The following is a 20,269-nucleotide window of genomic DNA, read 5'->3' as shown; positions in this document are numbered from 1 at the left end:
GTCTGCTTAAAAAATAAGCACATCTAACTAGACTGAGGTTTACTAGTAGACTTAATTACCTGCATTTGTCAATGTTAGTGAAAGAGCACACACCTCCTGCTTGTATCTATTCTGTCATTGACTTATTGCAGAATACACATTTTTGCTCCCAGCTAATAAATATATACCATTTACCCCATGCACAAATATAGACCTTTTTATTTGGAGGCGGCGGGGGGGGGGTCTTTTTTCCCAAGTTAATGTGCTTGCTGATCGCCCCGGGCGATGCACCAACTTTAATCAGACGACCGTTGGGTGACTTACACCAAAGCCTCTCTATTTTATCATGGTTGTGTCAGCCACTGGAAGATGCATTAGAATTGCTCAATGCCAAATCTATAATTTTCCCCCTTATTTTCTCTCTTTTTCTTCTCCTGAGGGCAGTGACTCACGGCTAGGGTGAAGTTCTATATTTTCCTTTCTTTGGCAGTAACATTTTGCCTCCGTGTTTGTCAAACTCTGGACTTCATTGTGGATTGTCAACAAAAATTTGTCAACAATGGAATAACTAATTGGACTTAATTACAATGGTATTCTTGCAACTTATGCAGACCCGAGAAGTTTTACATTAAAACACCATCAATGAAATCAGCATGCAGGTAAAAGTAGGTACAATCTCACAGCCAGTGAACATAGGAATATAGGAACAGGAGTTGGCAATTCAGCCCACCATTTGGCCATTCACTTAGATCATGGCTGATCTGTATCTTAACTCCATCCACCTGCCTTGGTTCTGTAACCCTTAATACCCTTGCCTAATAAAGATTTTTGAAAATTTCGATTGACCTAGCCTCAACAGCTTTTTGGGGGAGAGAGTTCCACTACCCTTTGTGTATAGAAGTGCTTTCTCACATCACCCCTGAATGGCCAAGCTCTAATTTTGAGGTCATGCCCCTTGTTCCGTACTCTCCCACCAGAGGAAATTGTTTCTCCCTATCAACCCTATCAAATACTTTAATCATCTTGAACACATCAATTAGATTACCCCTTAATCTTCTATATTCGAAGGAATATAAGCCTAGCCTTTGCAATCTGTTCTCATAATTTAAACTTTTTAGCCCCGGTATCATTCTGGTGAATCTATGCTGCACCCCCTCCAAGACCAATATATCCTCCCTGAGGTGCGGTGCCCTGAACTGAATGCAGTACTCCAGATGGGATCTAACCAGAGCCCTGTGCAGCTTTAACATAACTTCCACCCATTTGTATTCCAGCCCACTTGAGATAAAAGGTAACATTCCTTTAACCTTTTAAAATTAATATTTTTGTACCTGTCCTCTAGCTTTTAGTCACTTCTGTGCTTCCAGCTTTAAATCTCTCTGCACATTCACAGTTCCTATCTTCTCACCATTTAGAAAATAATCTGATCTATCTTTCTTAGGTCCAAAGTGGATGATATACTTTCCTACATTGAACGCCATCTGTCGCAATTGTTCCCACTCATTTCATCTATCAATGTCCCTTTACAACTTACAGCTCCCATCTACATTATTTACTGTACCACCTAACTTAACGTCATCAGCAAACTTAAACATACGGCTCTCTATTCCTTCATCCAAGTCATTTATAGATATAGTGAAAAGCTGCACTCCCCAGTACAGATCCCTGGGGAACACCACTAGTCACATCCTGCCAATTTGAGTACATACACATTATCCCTACTTTCTGTCTCCTACCTAATAAGCAGTTCCCTATCCAAACCAGTAGGTTGCCTCCAATTCAATTTTTGTCAACTATGTGGTTGAAAAAATTAATGGCTTGGAATTTGCAGTGGGTCATAACAGTGAACGAACAATGTTCGCTGTTATTACCCCTTTGTAACTGACCGCAACTTCAGGATTTAGCGCATGCGCATCCTAACGCGGAAATCCTGAAGTTGCAGTCAGACATTCACTGCTCTGACACTGGCTGCACTGTGCCCCACTGCCACCCCCCACAGCCAGCAATTTGTATAATCTTTGAAATTCGGGAAACTGATAAAAACTTTGGCTCTTCCATGGTAATACCACTGTTAAATTCCCCATTAAAAGTTAGACCCTTTTGGATTAGATGTAACTCTGACTTTAACAGTGTATTAAGTGCTAAACAAATGTTAGGACCCTGAAAAGCTCATTTTAATTTTGAGGACTGTCAAATTTAACAATTTTAATAAAAATAAAAATGTTTAAGAAACCTTAAAAACATTTTTTTTTAAGTTTGTTTACCTTTATTTCAGGTTTACCTTTTCCCCATGTGAGAGCCCCACTCTTTGCTTTGCTCTCTAAAACATTTTTTTAAATTTAGAAACAAAGGAAGCTTACTCACTTTCTGGTTCTCGGCCTGTGAGAATTATGCATTGTGATTGGCTGTTTAGACAGCTTTTTCCGTCACAGCACCTCGCACATGGGATTCCCACTATACGACATTGAATTCAACTGCATGCCGGAAATGCCAAACTTCTCGCCACAGAGATCGCTGGAGGTCACATCCTGCTTACTTTGAAGCTTACTTTGGGGCCAGCGCCGAATGCTTTTGCTTCGCTGCTGACAGCAAATTACAGGCCATTGTGATAAGCTGAATGTCCTCACAATGCAGCTGCACTCTTCAGAAGACTGAACAGATGATTTTATTTGGTAGTAAATTATTCATATTTGTTGATAGGGTAACTTTCTCTTTTAACCAATACCAATTAGGGGATTAGTGAACTCTGTTTTCTGCTTCTAATCATTTTTCTTCATTCTCCATAACTTCTTCTAGTGAGCAGACTTCCAAGCCAATTAGAACTTGTTCTGATGTGAAGCCAATGTCTGAAATTGAAGTAGGAAAAGCAGCTCAAGATGACCTTGCCTGTCGTAAGGCAAGAAACAGTAAAAGTGCTTCAGGCAGCTGCCAGCGCTTTGTGCACTTTGGCCCAGTGACGGAGATAGATCAGCAACATTGGGAAAAGTTAAGCATCACCGGAGCTGGCCCAGACACTGAGTCAGAGGAAGAGGCAGATGGTTGCACTATCAAAGCCTACACCTGCCACCTCTTACCCTCAGTAGCTTCGACAGTTATCCTCAACTCACAGGACAGTATAATGGGAGGTAAATCCCAAGTCATTGCTGGCAGCGAGGTCAGTCTTGTCTCACAAAATGAGCTCAGGTACATATTGCCACCTCTCCAGTTAACCTGGATCAACAGCGTGGCTCAGCATTTTCAGTTGCATGTGGTGTGATTGGAGTCCCGAATAAAGCATGGCATTTGCAATGTAAGACTGAGGTCTCCCATCTGATGCAACTGTTTCCTGTTCATCAATCTGAGCTTTATAAATTGCTTTGTTTTATTGAAACTTCAGCCTGCTGTAATATAGATAATTTGATGTGTGTTTTTAATAATAACATAGACGTGAAAATAGGCTATGCAGTAGCCTAGACATTTGCACTGCCAGAAGATTCACTTGTAAGCATTAACCACTTCACTAGAGTTTGCACTAATATATCTGTGTCTTTAACAGCTTAGTTATGTTTCATTTATTCCTGAGCTGTATTTTTTTCTTTTTATGGTATGATTGGGATAATTTTGTTTACTTTAAATGTTATAATAGACAATTTGTAATTTTTGAATAATGGGAAGTATTGGCACAGGATTATAATTTACACTGGTTTGTTTTGGTACCATTGGAACTTTTGGTTCATCAGATACATATATCTCTGCTGGGTATGGACAGTGGAAACTTTCTTTATTGAAATATACTTATCTATAATAATGACATGTAATACAGCTGATTAACAAGCTTCCAGAAAATGAGATGCAAGGTACAAACTCCGCCTCCACAACATCCTTCCAAAAAAATGCACTGGAGGCTGTTCAGAGAAGGTTCACCAGGTTGATTCCGGAGATGAGGGGGATGACTTCTGAAAATGGGTTGAGTAGGTTGGGCCTATACTCATTGGAGTTCAGAAGAATGAGAGGTGATCTTATCGAAACATATAAGATAATGAGGGGGCTCGACAAGGTAGATGCAAAAAGGATATTTCCACTCATCGGGGAAACTAAAACTAGGGGACATCGTCTCAGAATAAGACGCCGCCCATTTAAAACCGAGGTGAGGAGGAATTTCTTCTCTCGGAGGTTTGTAAATCTATGGAATTCTCTGCCCCAGAGAGCTGTGGAGGCTGGGTCATTGAATATATTTAAGGCAGAGATCGACAGATTTTTGAGCAATACGGGAATAATGGGCCCAAGTTTCGGGCTGCGTCTAAAAAAAACTTACCTATTCTCCGGCTCCCTGCAGGTCTTCTGCAGCTGGGCGTGGCGCAGCGCGAGCTGTTGGGGGCAGAGCCAGGTCCCTGCGCTGAAAACAGTGCCGGGACCTCTGCACATGCATGCTACAGTGGGCGCGCATGTGCAGTAGCTCCAGGCGCCCAAAACTGTGGGAGGGGCCCGAAGCACGCAGCCCCTAGCCCTGGCCGAATGGCCTCACTGGGGCTGCGTGAATAAGGCTCCTCCCACCCGACCCGATCCCCGCCCCGCCCCCCCCCGCCGGCGACCCGACCTCCGCTCCCCCCCCCCGGACCTCCGCGACTCTCTCCCCCCCCGGACCTCCGTGACTCTCTCTCCCCCCCCCCGCCCGGACCTCCGCGACTCTCTCTCCCCCACCCCCACCCCTCCCACCCCAGACCTCCGTGACTCTTCCCCCCCCGCCCCCCCCCGGACCTCCGCGACCCCCCCCCCCCCCCCCCGAGACCCGACGCCACCTACCTGTAAATCCAGTCCGAGGTCTTGGGCCCGGCCGTTCAGCCTCCTTCTCTCCCTCCCTCCCTCCCTCCTCACTCCTTCCCTCCCTCGCTCCTCTCTCCTTCCCTCCTCTCTCTCTCCCTCCCTCCCTCCTCTCTCCTTCCCTCCCTCCTCTCTCCTTCCCTCCCTCTCTCTCTCCTTCCTTCCCTCCCACCTCTCTCCTTCCTTCCCTCCCTCCTTTCTCCTTCCCTCCTCCCTCCCTCCTTCTCCTTCCCCCCTCCTCTCTCCTTCCCTCCTCTCTCCTTCCCTCCTCCCTCCCTCCTTTCTCCTTCCCTCCTCCCTCCCTCCTCTCTCCTTCCCTCCTCCCTCCCTCCTCTCTCCTTCCCTCCTCCCTCCCCTCTCCCTCCTCTCTCCTTCCCTCCTTCCCTCCCTACATCCCCCCCTTCTCCCCCCTTCTCCCCCCACCCCCTTCTCCCTCCCCACTTCTCCCCCCCCCACCTCCCTACTGCCCCCCCACCCCCCTCCTCCCCCCCCACCTCCCTTCTCCCCCTCCCTTTCTCCCCCTCCCCTCGCTGTCAGAAACACAGACACTGACAGACAGAGAGTGAGAGACACACACACAGACAAACAGAGAGATAGAGACACTGACAGAGACACACTGGGGGGGCCGTCTCAGCACGCTGTTGGAGGACTCCCGGTGCTGCAGTCGGTAAGTAGAAAATGTTTTATTTATTGATTTTTTAAAAAAATATATATTTTTTATTAATTTTTTTTGATTGATTTATTGGTTGATTTATTGATGTATTTATCATTTATTATTGATGATGGCTCTTTATTTGTAAAACTGAAGTGTTTAATGTTTGTAAAACTTCCCTTTAAACCCCCCCTCCCCCATTCCCTATGCCTAATTTGTAACCTACGCCTGATTTTCTAAAGTGTAGACAAGGTTTTTTCGAACGTACAAAAATCTTCACTTACTCCATTCTAAGTTAGTTTGGAGTAAGTTTTCACTGCCGGAACTTTGAAAACAGGCATAAGTGGCCGGACACGCCCCCTTTTGAAAAAAAAATTCTGTTCCAAAGTGAAACTGTTCTAACTGACTAGAACTGGAGCAAACTAAATGCCGAGAATTCAAATTTCTAAGATACTCCATTCTAAACCAGTTGCTCCAAAAAAACAGGAGCAACTCAGGCCGAAACTTGGCCCCAAAGGGTTATGGGGAGCAGGCAGGGAAGTGGAGCCGAGTCCATGATCAGATCAGCCATGATCTTATTAAATGGAGGAGCAGGCTCGAGGGGCCAAATGGCCTACTCCTGCTGGAATTTCTTATGTTCTTGTGTTAAAATGGATTAGGGACATTGGCTGGAATTTTAATTTGGAGGCGGGTAGGGAACGGGGGGCCTTGAAATTGGCCGGGAAACCCTGGTGAACGGGTTTCCCGCAGGTCTGGCCAAATTTAATGGCAGGGCCTGATTCGTATTTCAAAGCTCTGCGCCCTACTCGCAGCCAGCCAGATGGAGAGGTTGGCTGGCTGTCGGGTGGGTAGGCCTGTGGCACTACGCCGCAGAGTGGAAGGAGGGAAGGATGAGTGGGTGGGGTCAGAGGAGGCTCAGGGCTGGTGGATCGGGGCAGGAAAAAGATCGGTGTGGTGGTCGGGGACCACAGGATGATTAGGGCCGCAGAGGGAGGGAGGTTGAGAAGGCAATCATGGGCTGGAGGGGGGAGGTCAGAGGCCGGAATTGGGGGCTTATGTGAAGGTGAGGTTGAGGGGGATCGGAGCCCTTGTGGGATGAGGTCGAAGGCCTTGGGGAGGGGGGGAGGGGGCGGTGTCTGGGGGAGTTCAAAAGGGTCGTGAAGCTGTCCAATCACGGGGGTGGTTGAGACAAGAATGCTGGATCCATCAGGTAAGTGGAAAGACACTTACCTCCTGGATCCTCACCTCCCTTTAGCCGGCGGATTCCCTGAGGCCAAGGAAACCTGGCCAGTCAGAGTTAACTTTGAAATGGTGGATCACCATGAAATACACCAGCCTCAGTATAATAGTTAAATGGCGACCCATCTCCTGGGTGAGGGTTGGCTGCCCTCTCCCCCCCCCCCCGCCACTGCCCATCCCGCTGCCATTAAAACTGGAAGTTGGCAGGTTGCAGTCAGGATTCAGTTTCTTTAACACTTTAACCTCCCACCCGACCCCAATCCACCCATTTTTTGGGGTTAAAATTCCTCCCATTACTTCTAATGCTAAAAGATATAATCCACCATGATGAACAAGGCCGAGGATTGTCCTTCTACTGTTCCTCCATGGACAATGCCATTAAAAGATCTGCAGAAGCTCATCTTCTTTCAGAGGTTTGTAGCAAATCATAATAGTCACGATGCTTCATATTTGAAGAGGGCATTTGTTACTCAGCTACTGCTCCATGGTTACCCTTCCCCCAGATTAGTTCAAGAAGAATGTCACACAGTAGGCTGTCTAAACAAGTATAATCTGTAATAATCCACACTGTTTCATGTAATCTCATCTCATCTCAAAATTTTTATTTTCTCGCCATACCACAAAGCCAGATTTATGGAGAATAGCCAGTTATTATATTTTCTCCTTGCAACTTCAATATTGGCCTGGAAATCCCGGCCTCCCCGGATCGATACGAAATTTCTACGGAACCGGGAGGATATCGGAAAAGCCGGTTTTCAACGCACAATGCGCATGCGCTGAAAACTCGCTTTTCTGATCTGTCAAGCTGGAGCTTGACAGATGATCTGCATCTCGGAAGCGAGAATATTTGCTTGGGCAAGATTGCGGTATTTACCCACATCTTGCCCAGCAAGTGTCCTCAAAATTCTTGCGCCTGAAAAAGCAGGCGCATAGCCGAGAGTGTTTAAAAACATACACAAATAGAATTAAATTAAATTTAAAAAACACAGTTTGTTGTAAAAAAAAACCCTGCCCACTACGTTACATTTATTTTTAACCATAATTAAAAAAACATTTTAAAAACTCTGAATTTTTATTTCTATAAGATATTTACTAACTTTAATTTTAATTATATGAGGTCTGTTTTTTATTTTTTATTATATGTATTTGGTGTGTTTGGGTTTTTTTCCCCATTAATAGCAATGAGAACTCGTAGATACGGAATTCTCATTGCTATTAATAGGAAAGCTATGGAATACAGTACCTGATTGGCTGAGCAGTCACACGTGACTGCATCTTCTGCGTGGAAACCTGGAGGACGGGAGCGCGCTTCGCAGCGCGGGAAGAGAAGGCTTCCCCAACGGATTTGTAGGCTCCTCCCGGACCACCAGGTACTTTCGTAGAAATGTTTCAGGTCGGAGGCAATTACCCGCAGGAAGCCTCCGACAGCAATTTCAGCCCCATTGTCATTTTGGCAACTCTTGTCCTTGTTTGTGGTTGTGGTCTATTTTGACACAGCATTCCTGACATGCTCTGTGATTGAATGTGTGTATAACTAAGGTACTGCTAATCAAAAGGAGAATTTGCAAAAACATATCTTGTTGCAACTGTACTGTGATGAGAAACACCCATTGCGCACATGGCAGAAAAGAAAACATCTGTTGATCCAACTGAGGCAGCTTCTCGAGGGGGTTTACTCAATTAATTTGTGCCTCTTACGTGTTCACCAGAAGGCAAGAGAGGTTTCTAAAGGTCTGATCCATCGATTGTTTTATATTGTTTGATATTTCTTTAACGATTAGGCTATGGAATTTTTCCATTGTCTATTTTTCCACTGTGTGTTTCTCCTGGATCGCTGGAGGCAATAAGTTTTTGATAATAAATATTTGAAGATAGGCAGATTGGAGACATGGCCTATGTGATGCCAAGAAAACTACAATGGAGAATAGAAAGTGTGCAATTGAATCCACATCTGCTGCTGCAATTTAAAAAATGGTAAGATCACAAGCTTGAAAATCAACTTAGGACCAATTGTAATGCAAGTCTGAGGGGCTGAGAAACAGTATATATGGTAGTAAAAATAATACATTTCCTTAGGCCTCACCTGCTCAAATTCAAAATGTTAATTTTATATTAAAAGATTCTAGTGGAATTATTAAGAACATAAGAACATAAGAAATAGGAGCAGGATTAGGCCCATCGAGCCTGCTCCGCCATTCAATAAGATCATGGCTGATCTGATCATGGACTCAGCTCCACTTCCCTGCTCGCTCCCCATAACCCTTTACTCCCTTATCACTCAAAAATCTGTCTATCACTGCCTTAAATATATTCAATGACCCAGCCTCCACAGCTCTCTGGGGCAGAGAATTCCATAGATTTACAACCCTCTGAGAGAAGAAATTCCTCCGCATCTCAGTTTTAAATGGGCGGCCCCTTATTCTGAGACTATGTCCCCTAGTTTTAGTTTCCCCTATGAGTGGAAATATCCTCTCTGCATCCACCTTGTTGAGCCCCCTCATTATCTTATATGTTTTGATAAGATCACCTCTCATTCTTCTGAACTCCAATGTGTATAGGCCCAACCTACTCAACCTATCTTCATAAGTCAACCCCCTCATCTCCGGAATTAACCGAGTGAACCTTCTCTGAACAACCTCCAATGCAAGTATATCCTCCCTTAAATACAGAGACCAAAACTGTGGCCTCACCAATACCCTGTGCAGTTGTAGCAGGACTTCTCTGTGTTTATACTCGATCCCTCTTGCAATAAAGGCCAACATTCCATTTGCCTTTAAAAGTGTATGATTGTACTGGCACATGGTTTGTCTGTCCTCGGAGGGGCAAGGGATCCCTCAATATTTTACCTATCTGGGCACAATAGAAAACGAGAGAGAAAACTGACTGTGTGAAATGGAAGCTGAACACTAATGAGAAAATGTTGATGGTGTGGCTTTACTATTTTTATATATTGGATGGCAGATTGTACTTGACAACTGTAATAAGGACAACTATCTCAGAAAATTGACCCTAGTTGCTAGAAAGGCCTGCAGAAATTATAGTGAGGATGAAGGACTACAAAGAATGGTGTGTGTGGTTAACAGGTCAAAATCCCACATAAATTTAGTCTGAACTGAAATGAAAGTGGGGCGTGAAATGCGGCCTCTCCGGGTGCGTACGATATGCGCTCGTGCCTAAAGAGGCCCTGCAAGTTCCAGGTTTAGGCCCGCAAAGCGCATGCACCTAAACCCAGCACTTCTGATCTGTCAAAATGTCTTTTGACAGATCCAGCGCATCCCTGGGAGAAGGGCCTTCGCGCGCGGAGATCTGAGCTATTTGCCCAACTCTTGCCCAAAACTCTTATGCCTGGTTAAAGAAGACCTGCTTTTACCAGCATAAGAGTTTTAAAAGATAGAAAAATTAAATTTTATCACTAATTTTTATATTAAAAACCCTGTCCATTAAGGTAAGTTTATTTTTAACCCTATTAAAACACTTTTAAACCATTTTCAAAAATATATTTTTCCCTAAAACATTTAATTTAATTCAATTTCAATTAATTTTAACTGTGAGGTTTTTTTTAATATATTGTGTTGTGTTTCTGTGTTTTGGGGGGTATTCTCATTGATCGTAATGGGTCCAGGCCTATGTGATCCCAGGATGCGCCTATGCTGATGAGATACGTGGGCCTCTGCACTGGGCTGTGCATCTAGGCCTTGGACAGGAAGTGTTCATTCCTCCGGGACCACCAGGTACTTTCGTAAAAAAATTTTTGGTTGGAGGCATCCGCCCATGGGAAGCCTCCGACCGCAATTTTTGGCCCATAATCTTGCTTGCGTACCCAATAGACAATGGCGCATGGTGTATTGACACAAGACTACGAAACCAATTAATATGTCTGACAGGAAGCCGATTACAGTGGTATTCTACAATAGAGTAACTGGAATAGACCTGACCTTCAACCTTATACTAAATGATAGATAATTCCTTAACACCCAGATTTTGCTTTCCCATCATATTTTGGTGTTTGGCATTCACCAATTCATTAGTCTATGTTACCACAACACGACTATTATGTCCTGCCTTAAATTAAGTTTGACACTTTCCATTAGGATTTTATTTAATCTCTTAAATTTGGCAAGAAGATAAACCTTTCTAATACGGATCTAATAAAAGATTATTCAATCTGTAATCCACATGGTACTGTGGTGTAGAGTTTTTCTGTCAATAATCTACTGGAAACCAAGATAAAGGGCCCAAGTTTCCACATGATTTGCGCCTGATTTTTAGGAGCAACTGGTGGAGAACGGACTATCTTAGAAATCGCAATTCTCCGCATTTTTTTTTCTGCAGTTCTAGTCAGGTAGAACAGTTCTACTTTGGAACAGAATTTTTTCTTCAAAAGGGGGCGTGTCCGGCCACTGACGCCTGATTTGAAAGTTTCCACAGTGAAAACGTACTCCAAACTAAAGTAGAATGGAGCAAGTGAAGATTTTTGTAGAACTGAAAAAACCTGTTCTACACATTAAAAAATCAGGCGCAGGTTACAAATTAGGCGTCCAGAACGAGGGGGGGCGGGGGGGAAGGGAAGTCATTAAATTCTATATTAAATCCTTACTTATACTTATACAAATATTATACAAATAAATCCAAACTGAATAAACATTTATAAGCAAAGAAAAGATTAAATAAACCATCTTCCTACCTGTGTGAAAGTGCTTCAGGCAGGCCTTTTGGGACCGAAGGCTGAACGGGCCGGCCCGAGACTTCGGGCAGGGCCCATCCCCAGCACAGATTTACAGGTAGGTGGCGTTGGGTTGGGTCGGGTCGGGGAGGTTCGATTCGGTTCGGTTCGGGTCGGGGGGGGTGGGAGAGAGAGGGAAGGGAGAGAGAGGGGGGGAGAGAGAGGGGGGGAGGGAGAGAGAGGGAGGGGGGGAGGTCAGGTCGGATCCAGTCCGGGAGCGGGCGTCGGGTTGGGTCGGGTCGGGTCCAGTGGGGGGGCGGGGGGCGGGAGCGCAGGTCGGGTTGGGTCCAGTCGGGGGGGGCGGGGAGCGGGAACAGGAGCGCGGGTCGGGTCCAGTCGGGGAGGCGGGGAGCGGGAACAGGAGCGCGGATCGGGTCCAGTCGGGGAGGCGGGGAGCGGGAACAGGAGCGCGGGTCGGGTCCAGTCGGGGAGGCGGGGAGCGGGAACAGGAGCGCGGGTCGGGTCCAGTCGGGGAGGCGGGGAGCGGGAACAGGAGCGCGGGTCGGGTCGGGTCGGCTCAGTCGGGGGGGGGGGGCGCAGGTGTCGGGTCTGTCCGGAGGCAGGGGGTGGGGGAGCGGGTGTCGGGTCTGGTCCGGAGGCGGGGGGGGGGGGGGGGAGCGGGTGTCGGGTCTGGTCCGGAGGCGGGGGGGGCGGGGAGCGGGTGTCGGGTCTGGTCCGGAGGCGGGGTGGGGGGGAGCGGGTGTCGGGTCTGGTCCGGAGGCGGGGGGGGCGGGGAGCGGGTGTCGGGTCTGGTCCGGAGGCGGGGGGGGCGGGGAGCGGGTGTCGGGTCTGGTCCGGAGGCGGGGGGGGCGGGGAGCGGGTGTCGGGTCTGGTCCGGAGGCGGGGGGTGGGGGAGCGGGTGTCGGGTCTGGTCCGGAGGCGGGGGGTGGGGGAGCGGGTGTCGGGTCTGGTCCGGAGGCGGGGGGTGGGGGAGCGGGTGTCGGGTCTGGTCCGGAGGCGGGGGGTGGGGGAGCGGGTGTCGGGTCTGGTCCGGAGGCGGGGGGGGGGGGAGCGGGTGTCGGGTCTGGTCCGGAGGCGGGGGGTGGGGGAGCGGGTGTCGGGTCTGGTCCGGAGGCGGGGGGGGCGGGGAGCGGGTGTCGGGTCTGTCCGGAGGCGGGGGGGCGGGGAGCGGGTGTCGGGTCTGGTCCGGAGGCGGGGGGGGCGGGGAGCGGGTGTCGGGTCTGGTCCGGAGGCGGGGGGGGCGGGGAGCGGGTGTCGGGTCTGTCCGGAGGCGGGGGGGGCGGGGAGCGGGTGTCGGGTCTGGTCCGGAGGCGGGGGGGGCGGGGAGCGGGTGTCGGGTCTGGTCCGGAGGCGGGGGGGGCGGGGAGCGGGTGTCGGGTCTGTCCGGAGGCGGGGGGGGCGGGGAGCGGGTGTCGGGTCTGGTCCGGAGGCGGGGGGGGCGGGGAGCGGGTGTCGGGTCTGGTCCGGAGGCGGGGGGGGCGGGGAGCGGGTGTCGGGTCTGTCCGGAGGCGGGGGGGGCGGGGAGCGGGTGTCGGGTCTGGTCCGGAGGCGGGGGGGGCGGGGAGCGGGTGTCGGGTCTGTCCGGAGGCGGGGGGGGGGGGGGAGCGGGTGTCGGGTCTGGTCCGGAGGCGGGGGGGGCGGGGAGCGGGTGTCGGGTCTGTCCGGAGGCGGGGGGGGCGGGGAGCGGGTGTCGGGTCTGGTCCGGAGGCAGGGGGGGGAGCGGGTGTCGGGTCTGGTCCGGAGGCAGGGGGGGTGCGGGGAGCGAGTGTCGGGTCTGGTCGGGGGGGGGGGAGCAGGAGCTGGCCGTGGGAGGAGCCTTATTCACGCAGCCCCAGTGAGGCCATTCGGCCAGGGCTAGGGGCTAGGGGGCTGCGTACTTCGGGCCCCTCCCACACTTGCGTGCCCACTGTAGCGCGCATGTGCAGAGGTCCCGACACTGTTTTCAGCGCAGGGACCTGGCTCCGCCCCCCCACAGCTCGTGCTGGCTGCGCCGAGGGCCAGAGGACCTGCAGGTAGGTAGAGAATACCGAGGATTTTTTTAGGCGCACTTTGTGGCGCGAAAAACGGGCGTCCAGGTCGGGCCTGCGCCGTTCTAGGCGCGTGTGGAAACTTGGGCCCAAAATACTGCGTCAGGATTGCGTGACAATGATGGAGCAGGCTGTGTACTAGGAAATTTTGCACCAGAAATTAAAATTGCAATGATTAAACCAATTAGCACTAGATGGAATTTGCAAATCATGACCGTATTAAATGGAATCCATTAATGAATTTAAAAAAGCTTAGATATTTAATGTCACTAACAGCATGAGCTAATTTTCTGCTCATTCTAAAATATCAGGTTAGAGGAACAATTATTGTGATCCTTGGGTTAATTATATAATTCTGGATTTATTGTACTTATTCCTCAGGTGCATTTACACTACAAATTTAACATTGGTGTAAAGCAGCATTGGCTTTGCCCATGCTGAACTTGTGTAGTGTAAATTAGTGTCAAAGGCCAAACTGACTCCACCAGGGAGTCTGATTCCAGTTTGCTCCTGGGTCAGGTCAAGTTGACTATAACTAGCATTGGTGTGAAGCAAAACCTCTTCTCTTTAGTTGCAGTGTAAATCAATTGAACATTGTTATTATTAAGGATGAGTAAATTAGCCTTGGTTCAAATTCTCCATTTCATTTAACCTAACCCAGGACATCGATATAATCATTTTTGTGGACCAATGAGTGGGGAATGTGCCACGCATGCCCCACCTATTAGTTCATGGTGTAGAGCGGCCTAACCAGTGGACTAAAGGGACCACTGCAGGCCACTCCAAGAATGGCTGAATTTCTTTTTCATTTTTTTCCAGCCAGGGGGAGCAGAAGCCCTCCGATATCCTGCCCCCCCCTCCCCGCTCACCCACCCCCCCCCCCATCCCTGGCCCAACCGCCGAGCAGTCTCGGAGCGCTCGTTCAGCATTCACAGCTCACCATCCGCATGCTAATGAGCTCCAAATGTATTTTCCATTAGTGTTGTGTTGCTAATCCTATGCAAATTTTATGTTGCAATATTTGTATTGGTACCACTAGTAAACAGGCATTTCTAATATGTTATATATATTTAAAATGAGTGATATTGTGTTGGTATTTCCCATCATTCTATATATCCTGCTGTCCTCAGGTGATATTAGTAGGAGTCTAAACTTTGTGCACAAATTTGTTCGTCTCTGATTTTTTTTACAGTGATATCAATTTTATGAGTATCACAATTCCAGAAAACTACCAGTATTAGTATAACTAATCTAAGACCAACAAAAATTATTTCCTGCCAATATTTCCCCATACAGTAACTTAAAATTGTTTTAATTTTCACAATAAGAAGATAGAGATAACATACACTTGCCCACAGATAATTGGGATTGTGTTTGTAGAATAAAGGAGAATGCTGCATGGGCATAAGAAAGTAATAGCTGACCAACCAATCAGAAAATCACCATGTAACAGAAGTGTATTTCTAGCTGTGTGATGTCTAACCTCAAATCTAGTCCCAATAAAAAAAGAAAGTAATTTCCTTGTGTTGAGAACTGAGCCTGACAATCTAGTACCCAAGGTTGGAACTAACCTCTGTACAATTAAACCAATGATCTCACCCCAAACCAAGAACTCAGCCAAGTTAGACTTCACCATGAATTTCAATTCTTAACTTTTCCTATTTAATCTTTAATCAGTTTTTGTTTGTGTTTCTCCAGCTATTTTAGTACTATTTCCTATTCTGATTCTGAATGCATTGAAACCGGCCAGCAGCAGTTAAATTTAAATCAGGCGCCCAATTGCACTGTGGAAGTCTGATTTGAATATGATAATGAAGTTTCCCATCTCTCCAAGTGGGGGCAGACGCACAGCTCGCAACCCGCCATCGTAAAAATGACAACGGGCAGGTTCATGGTGGGTTGGGGACGCGTTCCCTGTTCTTTCGGGTTTAACCTCCCTGTCCCCAACCTCTTCCCGCCCGTCATGGTGGGGGTCAAGGTTACAGTTTAGGATTCCGTTCCAGATCCATCCCTGCAACTGCAGTAATGGTCACCATACCCATAATAAGCCCAGCATAATATAATGGCCCTGAAATTCCGGTAGAGCTCTTCCCGCGGGCAAACGACATAAGAGAAAAAAGATGCACACTTACCTGTTGCTGCTGCGCCCATTGGAACTTCCGAGCCTGAGGCCTCTCGTGACTGCACGTCGCAGCGCATGCACTTTGGACGTGCACAGGCCAGGAGCTGGAGACAGCAGCCAATCAGGTGTCGTATAGATTCTCATTCATAGTAATAGGAGTTCCGTAAGTCCGGAACTCCTTTTACTATGAACGAGAACCCCCCCCCCCTCCCCCCAAACGCCCAAAACACAATAAAAAATAGAAAAGAAACTACATATTTAACATTCATTCAAATTAAAGTTGTTATTAAAAAATATATTTTCCCGACTTTTTCAAAAGTTTTTTTAATTAAGCCTTAAAATAAACTTACCATAGTGGGGAGGGTTTTTAACAATGAAATGTATTTTTATAACTTTATTTTAAATTTTTTTTGTGTATTTTTAAACACTTGCGCCTGTAAAAGTAGGCTATCCGCCTGCTTTTTCAGGTGCAAGATTTTAAAGGACATTTGCTGGGCAAGATATTCGTAAATATTGGAAATTTTGCCCTGCAAGTGTCCTCGCTCTCGATATGCGTCGGATCTATCAAGCCAGAAACTTGACAGATCGGAAAAGCCGGTTTTCAGCGCTTGCGCATTGCGCGCTGAAAACCGGCTTTTTCGATGCCTTCCTGGGTCCGTAGAAACTTCGTACGGACCCGGGACATCGGAATTTAGAGGCCAATATCCTAGCAGCATTCCATTCTCCCAAACACATAAAAGGAACAAATTTGTATTTTTTAAGTCTTTACCCGTAGAAGTTTTATCCAGTAGATTGTAAATGTGAGGTGAATATTTTATTTATTATCTAACCATCTTTTTGTATTGTTACCTTATTTTCTATAGTTAGTGCCTTCCTTCTTTCCTTAATTTACCTCTTCTTTCATAGCTGTAAATGTGAAGAAACTCTCCTTAGTGATACATGCACAGCTGAGTATTTTCGAAGAACCCCTTCTCCTGTCCTGGTTGTCCACACTGTAACTCTGAATGAAAGTATTCACGATTCCAGTGAGGAAGTTGAAGATGAAGTTGAAGATGAGAGGGCCCCAGATCTAGAGAAAGATGACATGATGAGCCGACGGATAAAAGCCACCCACAAGCAGAGCAGTGCTGCCTTTAATAAATTTCTCCCAGTCCCCAGTTCACAGCAAGGCCAGTCAAAGAGCGGCATTACTAAAGGACCTGAGAAGGCTGCAAAGAAAATGAGAAAACCCAAGGATGAATCTCTGTGGACGTGAGCTTCTTGTTTTGTTTATTAGCTGAATCTTTGCTGTGCTGCTGGAGCCTGAAGTTCACTTAAACTGAACTAATTACAAGTGTGGAAATGCCTGCGCTGAAACAAGTAACACTTAGCACGTGATTTGAAATTGTCTTTGTCTTTGTGCCACCTTGACTCATCATAAACTGTTACAGTGCCATTATAGAAATCTTTATAAAAATAATAAAAATGGTACATGGGACTGTATCTTTCATGTGTTCATGTCCTACCAATAACAGTGAAAATCATTTTTTTAATTTAGTAGCTTGTTGTATCTTAACACACAGTTTGTGGTTTTTTTTGCACCTTGGAAATTCCTTTGTCATAGAACTGTTAGAACTTTTATTATATGTGCAGTTACTTTAAACTGATGTTATGCCAGTCCCTAAAAATAAAGTAGTTCTGCTTTACTGACACCAGAAATAGGGTGTGGTACCTCGGGTCCAACTGCCACACGTAGGAGAGTTCTACGCAGCATGCCTGTTCCCTAATACAGATCTAACCAGCATTTCTGAAGCATAAAACACAGTAACAAAGAGCAACTGAGGGACATCTGTCATTGCACGTATCTCTTTATCACATTTAGAGATAATGGGCATTTCAGTAATGTACATTTGGATTTTAGGTGAATCACAAAACCATACAGGTGTGAGTTAATGTCACCTGATGTTGCAAATAATTTATTTCATGTAAAACCGCTGAATTCTTATGAGGCATCATGTTTTATATAGTGATTATCAACATAGTTTGCCGACAGAGGATGTGACCAGGTAGAATTCCGAAATGAAATAGGCAAAAGTTTTAATTCAGGCAGAACTATTGTCTAAGCTTGAGTGATGTGTCTGTGATATTTGGAATTTACACTGGCATTCCAGTGGGGCACATGCTAGTTATGAACCACCAGCTATAAATTAATACTCCCAGTGGGGAGCTATACTTGAAAGAGTGTGGGTTGGAGAATGGGTTGAAGAATTGGAGCTACATTGTTGTATCTTTAACGCTGACCTGCATGTGCATCCAGTGCGATTCCGAGCTGGGAGCACGGGATCACTAAATTCACCCCATTGTGCTGTTGTGATGTAGGCATCCATATCTGTACGATTGCAGTTTCACTAAGAAACCTTCCTAAATTGTGACCACTAGGGACTGTTTACCCATATTTGGAGAGATTTTATGAAATTGCTCTACCGGCAGTGATTCTCATCCACCAGAAACACATATCAGGAACTCAAGTACACCCTCCGTATGATTTTCGAGCGACTAATTTTAAAGGGCAGGAAATAATTGGCAGCAAGCATTTCAATTTGCAATATGGGCTCCCACGGTGAGGCCCCTTGCCAAAAGTACAATTTTGTAAAATCAGAATGATCTCTCTGTAAATTACCAAAGATCAAGGGGCTGAAAATGCCCATTGTTTTAAGGCCCGGGGCAGTAAAGCCTTTCCACCCGGGGGCAGGCAGAGGTACGACCCGTCCACAATTGCCCCGGACTGAGGGCAGCAGTAACGGGTTTCTGCCACACCTCGTCTTTCCAACTCCGGCCAGCGCGCCGACCCCTTACCGCCTGGCGCCGACCTCTTTTGCACCCAGCGTAAGCGCGGTCGGTGCCCTCGATAGCTTCACAGGGCATGAAGCTACCGGGGGTTGGGCATTGAGGCTGCCCTTAAAGGGGAGAGCGTACCTCCACGGCAGCCATTTTGTTTTAATTGTCGGCTGACTTCTGAGTCGCCCACCCAGTGGGATTGGACACCTGCCCCCGACCCTTCCGATCTCCCTCCGACCTCCAAATGCCCACAGCCCCCACGAGGTCCCCGATTTCTAATACCTGCTCTGGTCTTCCAACGCCGCCTGTCTGGCCTCCAACCCTGAGCACCCAGCCCTCAATCCCCTGTCTAGCCTCCTATTCTCAGCTCCCGACTCCCTCTCCAGCCTCCCATTCTCAGCCCCCGGTCACCTGTCTAGCCGCCCATCTTCAGTTATGGCCCTGGTCCCTGAGCTCCTCTCCGGTCTCTGATCCTTGGCTCCTGAACCTCTGTCCAGCCTCAAATCTTCAGCCCCCAGCCATCGACCCCCTCTTTGGCCTCCGATCCATCCCTCCCTCTTCTCTGCCACTCGCACGACAGCCAGCCAGCCTCTCAATCTGTCTGGCTGTGGGTTGAAAACAGAGAAACAAAGGGCTAGACTTTCCACTTCACATTGCCCATCTAAGACCCATCTAATGCCCAAAATGGACCTCTATCGCCCATTTTGAGGATAAAGTGGAAACTAAGCCCAAAACATCGCTGGAAAAATAGGTGCCCAAGTTTCGGCTCACTTTGCCGAAATGATCACCGAACTGATCACCCACGCAAGACCCATCCCAAGTTTCGGCACCTAGCCTGCACTTCGCTGGGCTGATGCAATGGTCAAAAAGATCGCTGCGAAATAGTTGCTTTTCCTGGGCTTAACAGAAGGAAATGAGCACTATGGACGCTATTTTGGATCGGAGGAAGGGTGGAGGCAACAGAAAAGAAGGAGCTAAATAGTTGTGAGTTATTTAAAGAATTATTTATACATAGATCAACTCAGAATATTGTATTAGGGTATATATATATTGATATTAGGTATTGTATAGGCATTTTTTTGGTGAAAATATAGATAGTAAAAATATTGATATTGTTGGGGCCTATTAGACTGACTGGTATACAGTGTAGAGAGATTAGCGTGATTAGAGAGTAGAGAGCAGAGAGATTAGTTTAATTTAGTGAAAGTAATTATTGCTAGTGATATGGGGCCTATACTTTCCTTGCCATTACTTGTAACTGCTCACACGTTGGTTACTGAAAGGATCAGTCGAAGAGGTGGCAGAGTAATGCGTAGACAGAGACGAAGACGGAGGAGGCGAGCATACAGCCAACGAAGGTACTTCGAAAAGTAATCTTACCTGAACTTGTTTGAAAACGCTTGTCTTAGAAGGCTGTGATTCTGTAAGGAGGCCATCAATGAGATTTGCCAACTCGTCAAGGGTGATCTGCAGCCTTCCAGCACTATCAGCACCGCACTGTCCATTGAGGTGAAGGTTACTGCTGCCCTAGCCTTCTACGCATCGGGATCTTTTCAGGCTTCAGTTGGCGACATCTGTCATATATCTCAGCACGCCACACGCTGCTGCATTCGACAGGTGACTAAAGCCCTTTACGCTCGCAGGATGGACTTCATAAGCTTCCCAGTGACCAGTGAGGCACAGACCGAGAGGGCTTTGGGTTTCTACAGAATATCACACTTCCTCAAAGTACAGGAGGCAATAGACTGCACGCACATCGCCCTGAAAGCCCCCTTAAAGAACGCGGAGGTTTTTCGTAACAGAAAGGGGTTCCACTCCCTAATGTGCAGCTTGTTGTCGACCACAACCAAATAATCATGACAGTAAATGCTACATTTCCTGGCAGCATCCATGATGCGCACATCCTACGTGAGAGTGCTATCCCTGATCTGTTTGTCAATCAGCCAAAA

At 47.2% G+C, this 20,269-nt stretch overlaps 1 protein-coding gene across 5 annotated transcripts in view; it reads left to right on the top strand.

Moving 5' to 3' along the window:
• The window catches only part of LOC139242191 (LIM and calponin homology domains-containing protein 1-like), a 570,211-nt gene that overhangs the window by 434,139 nt on the left and 115,803 nt on the right, over window positions 1–20,269 (top strand). For 2 of the 5 annotated variants that reach the window (XM_070870268.1, XM_070870269.1), the window contains exons 12-13: window positions 2,776–3,162; window positions 16,410–16,754. The exons of 1 other annotated variant lie outside the window; for it this stretch is intronic. In XM_070870268.1, the coding sequence (XP_070726369.1) occupies window positions 2,776–3,162; window positions 16,410–16,754 (732 nt within the window). The remainder of the gene's footprint in view (window positions 1–2,775; window positions 3,163–16,409; window positions 16,755–20,269) is intronic. 2 more of the 5 variants (XM_070870279.1, XM_070870273.1) reach the window with 1 other exon arrangement.

Source organism: Pristiophorus japonicus, chromosome 2 (assembly GCF_044704955.1).
Source record: "Pristiophorus japonicus isolate sPriJap1 chromosome 2, sPriJap1.hap1, whole genome shotgun sequence".
Lineage (NCBI taxonomy): Eukaryota > Metazoa > Chordata > Chondrichthyes > Pristiophoridae > Pristiophorus > Pristiophorus japonicus.
Note: the sequence above shows the minus strand (reverse complement) of the source record. Positions and strands in the feature narration are given on the sequence as shown.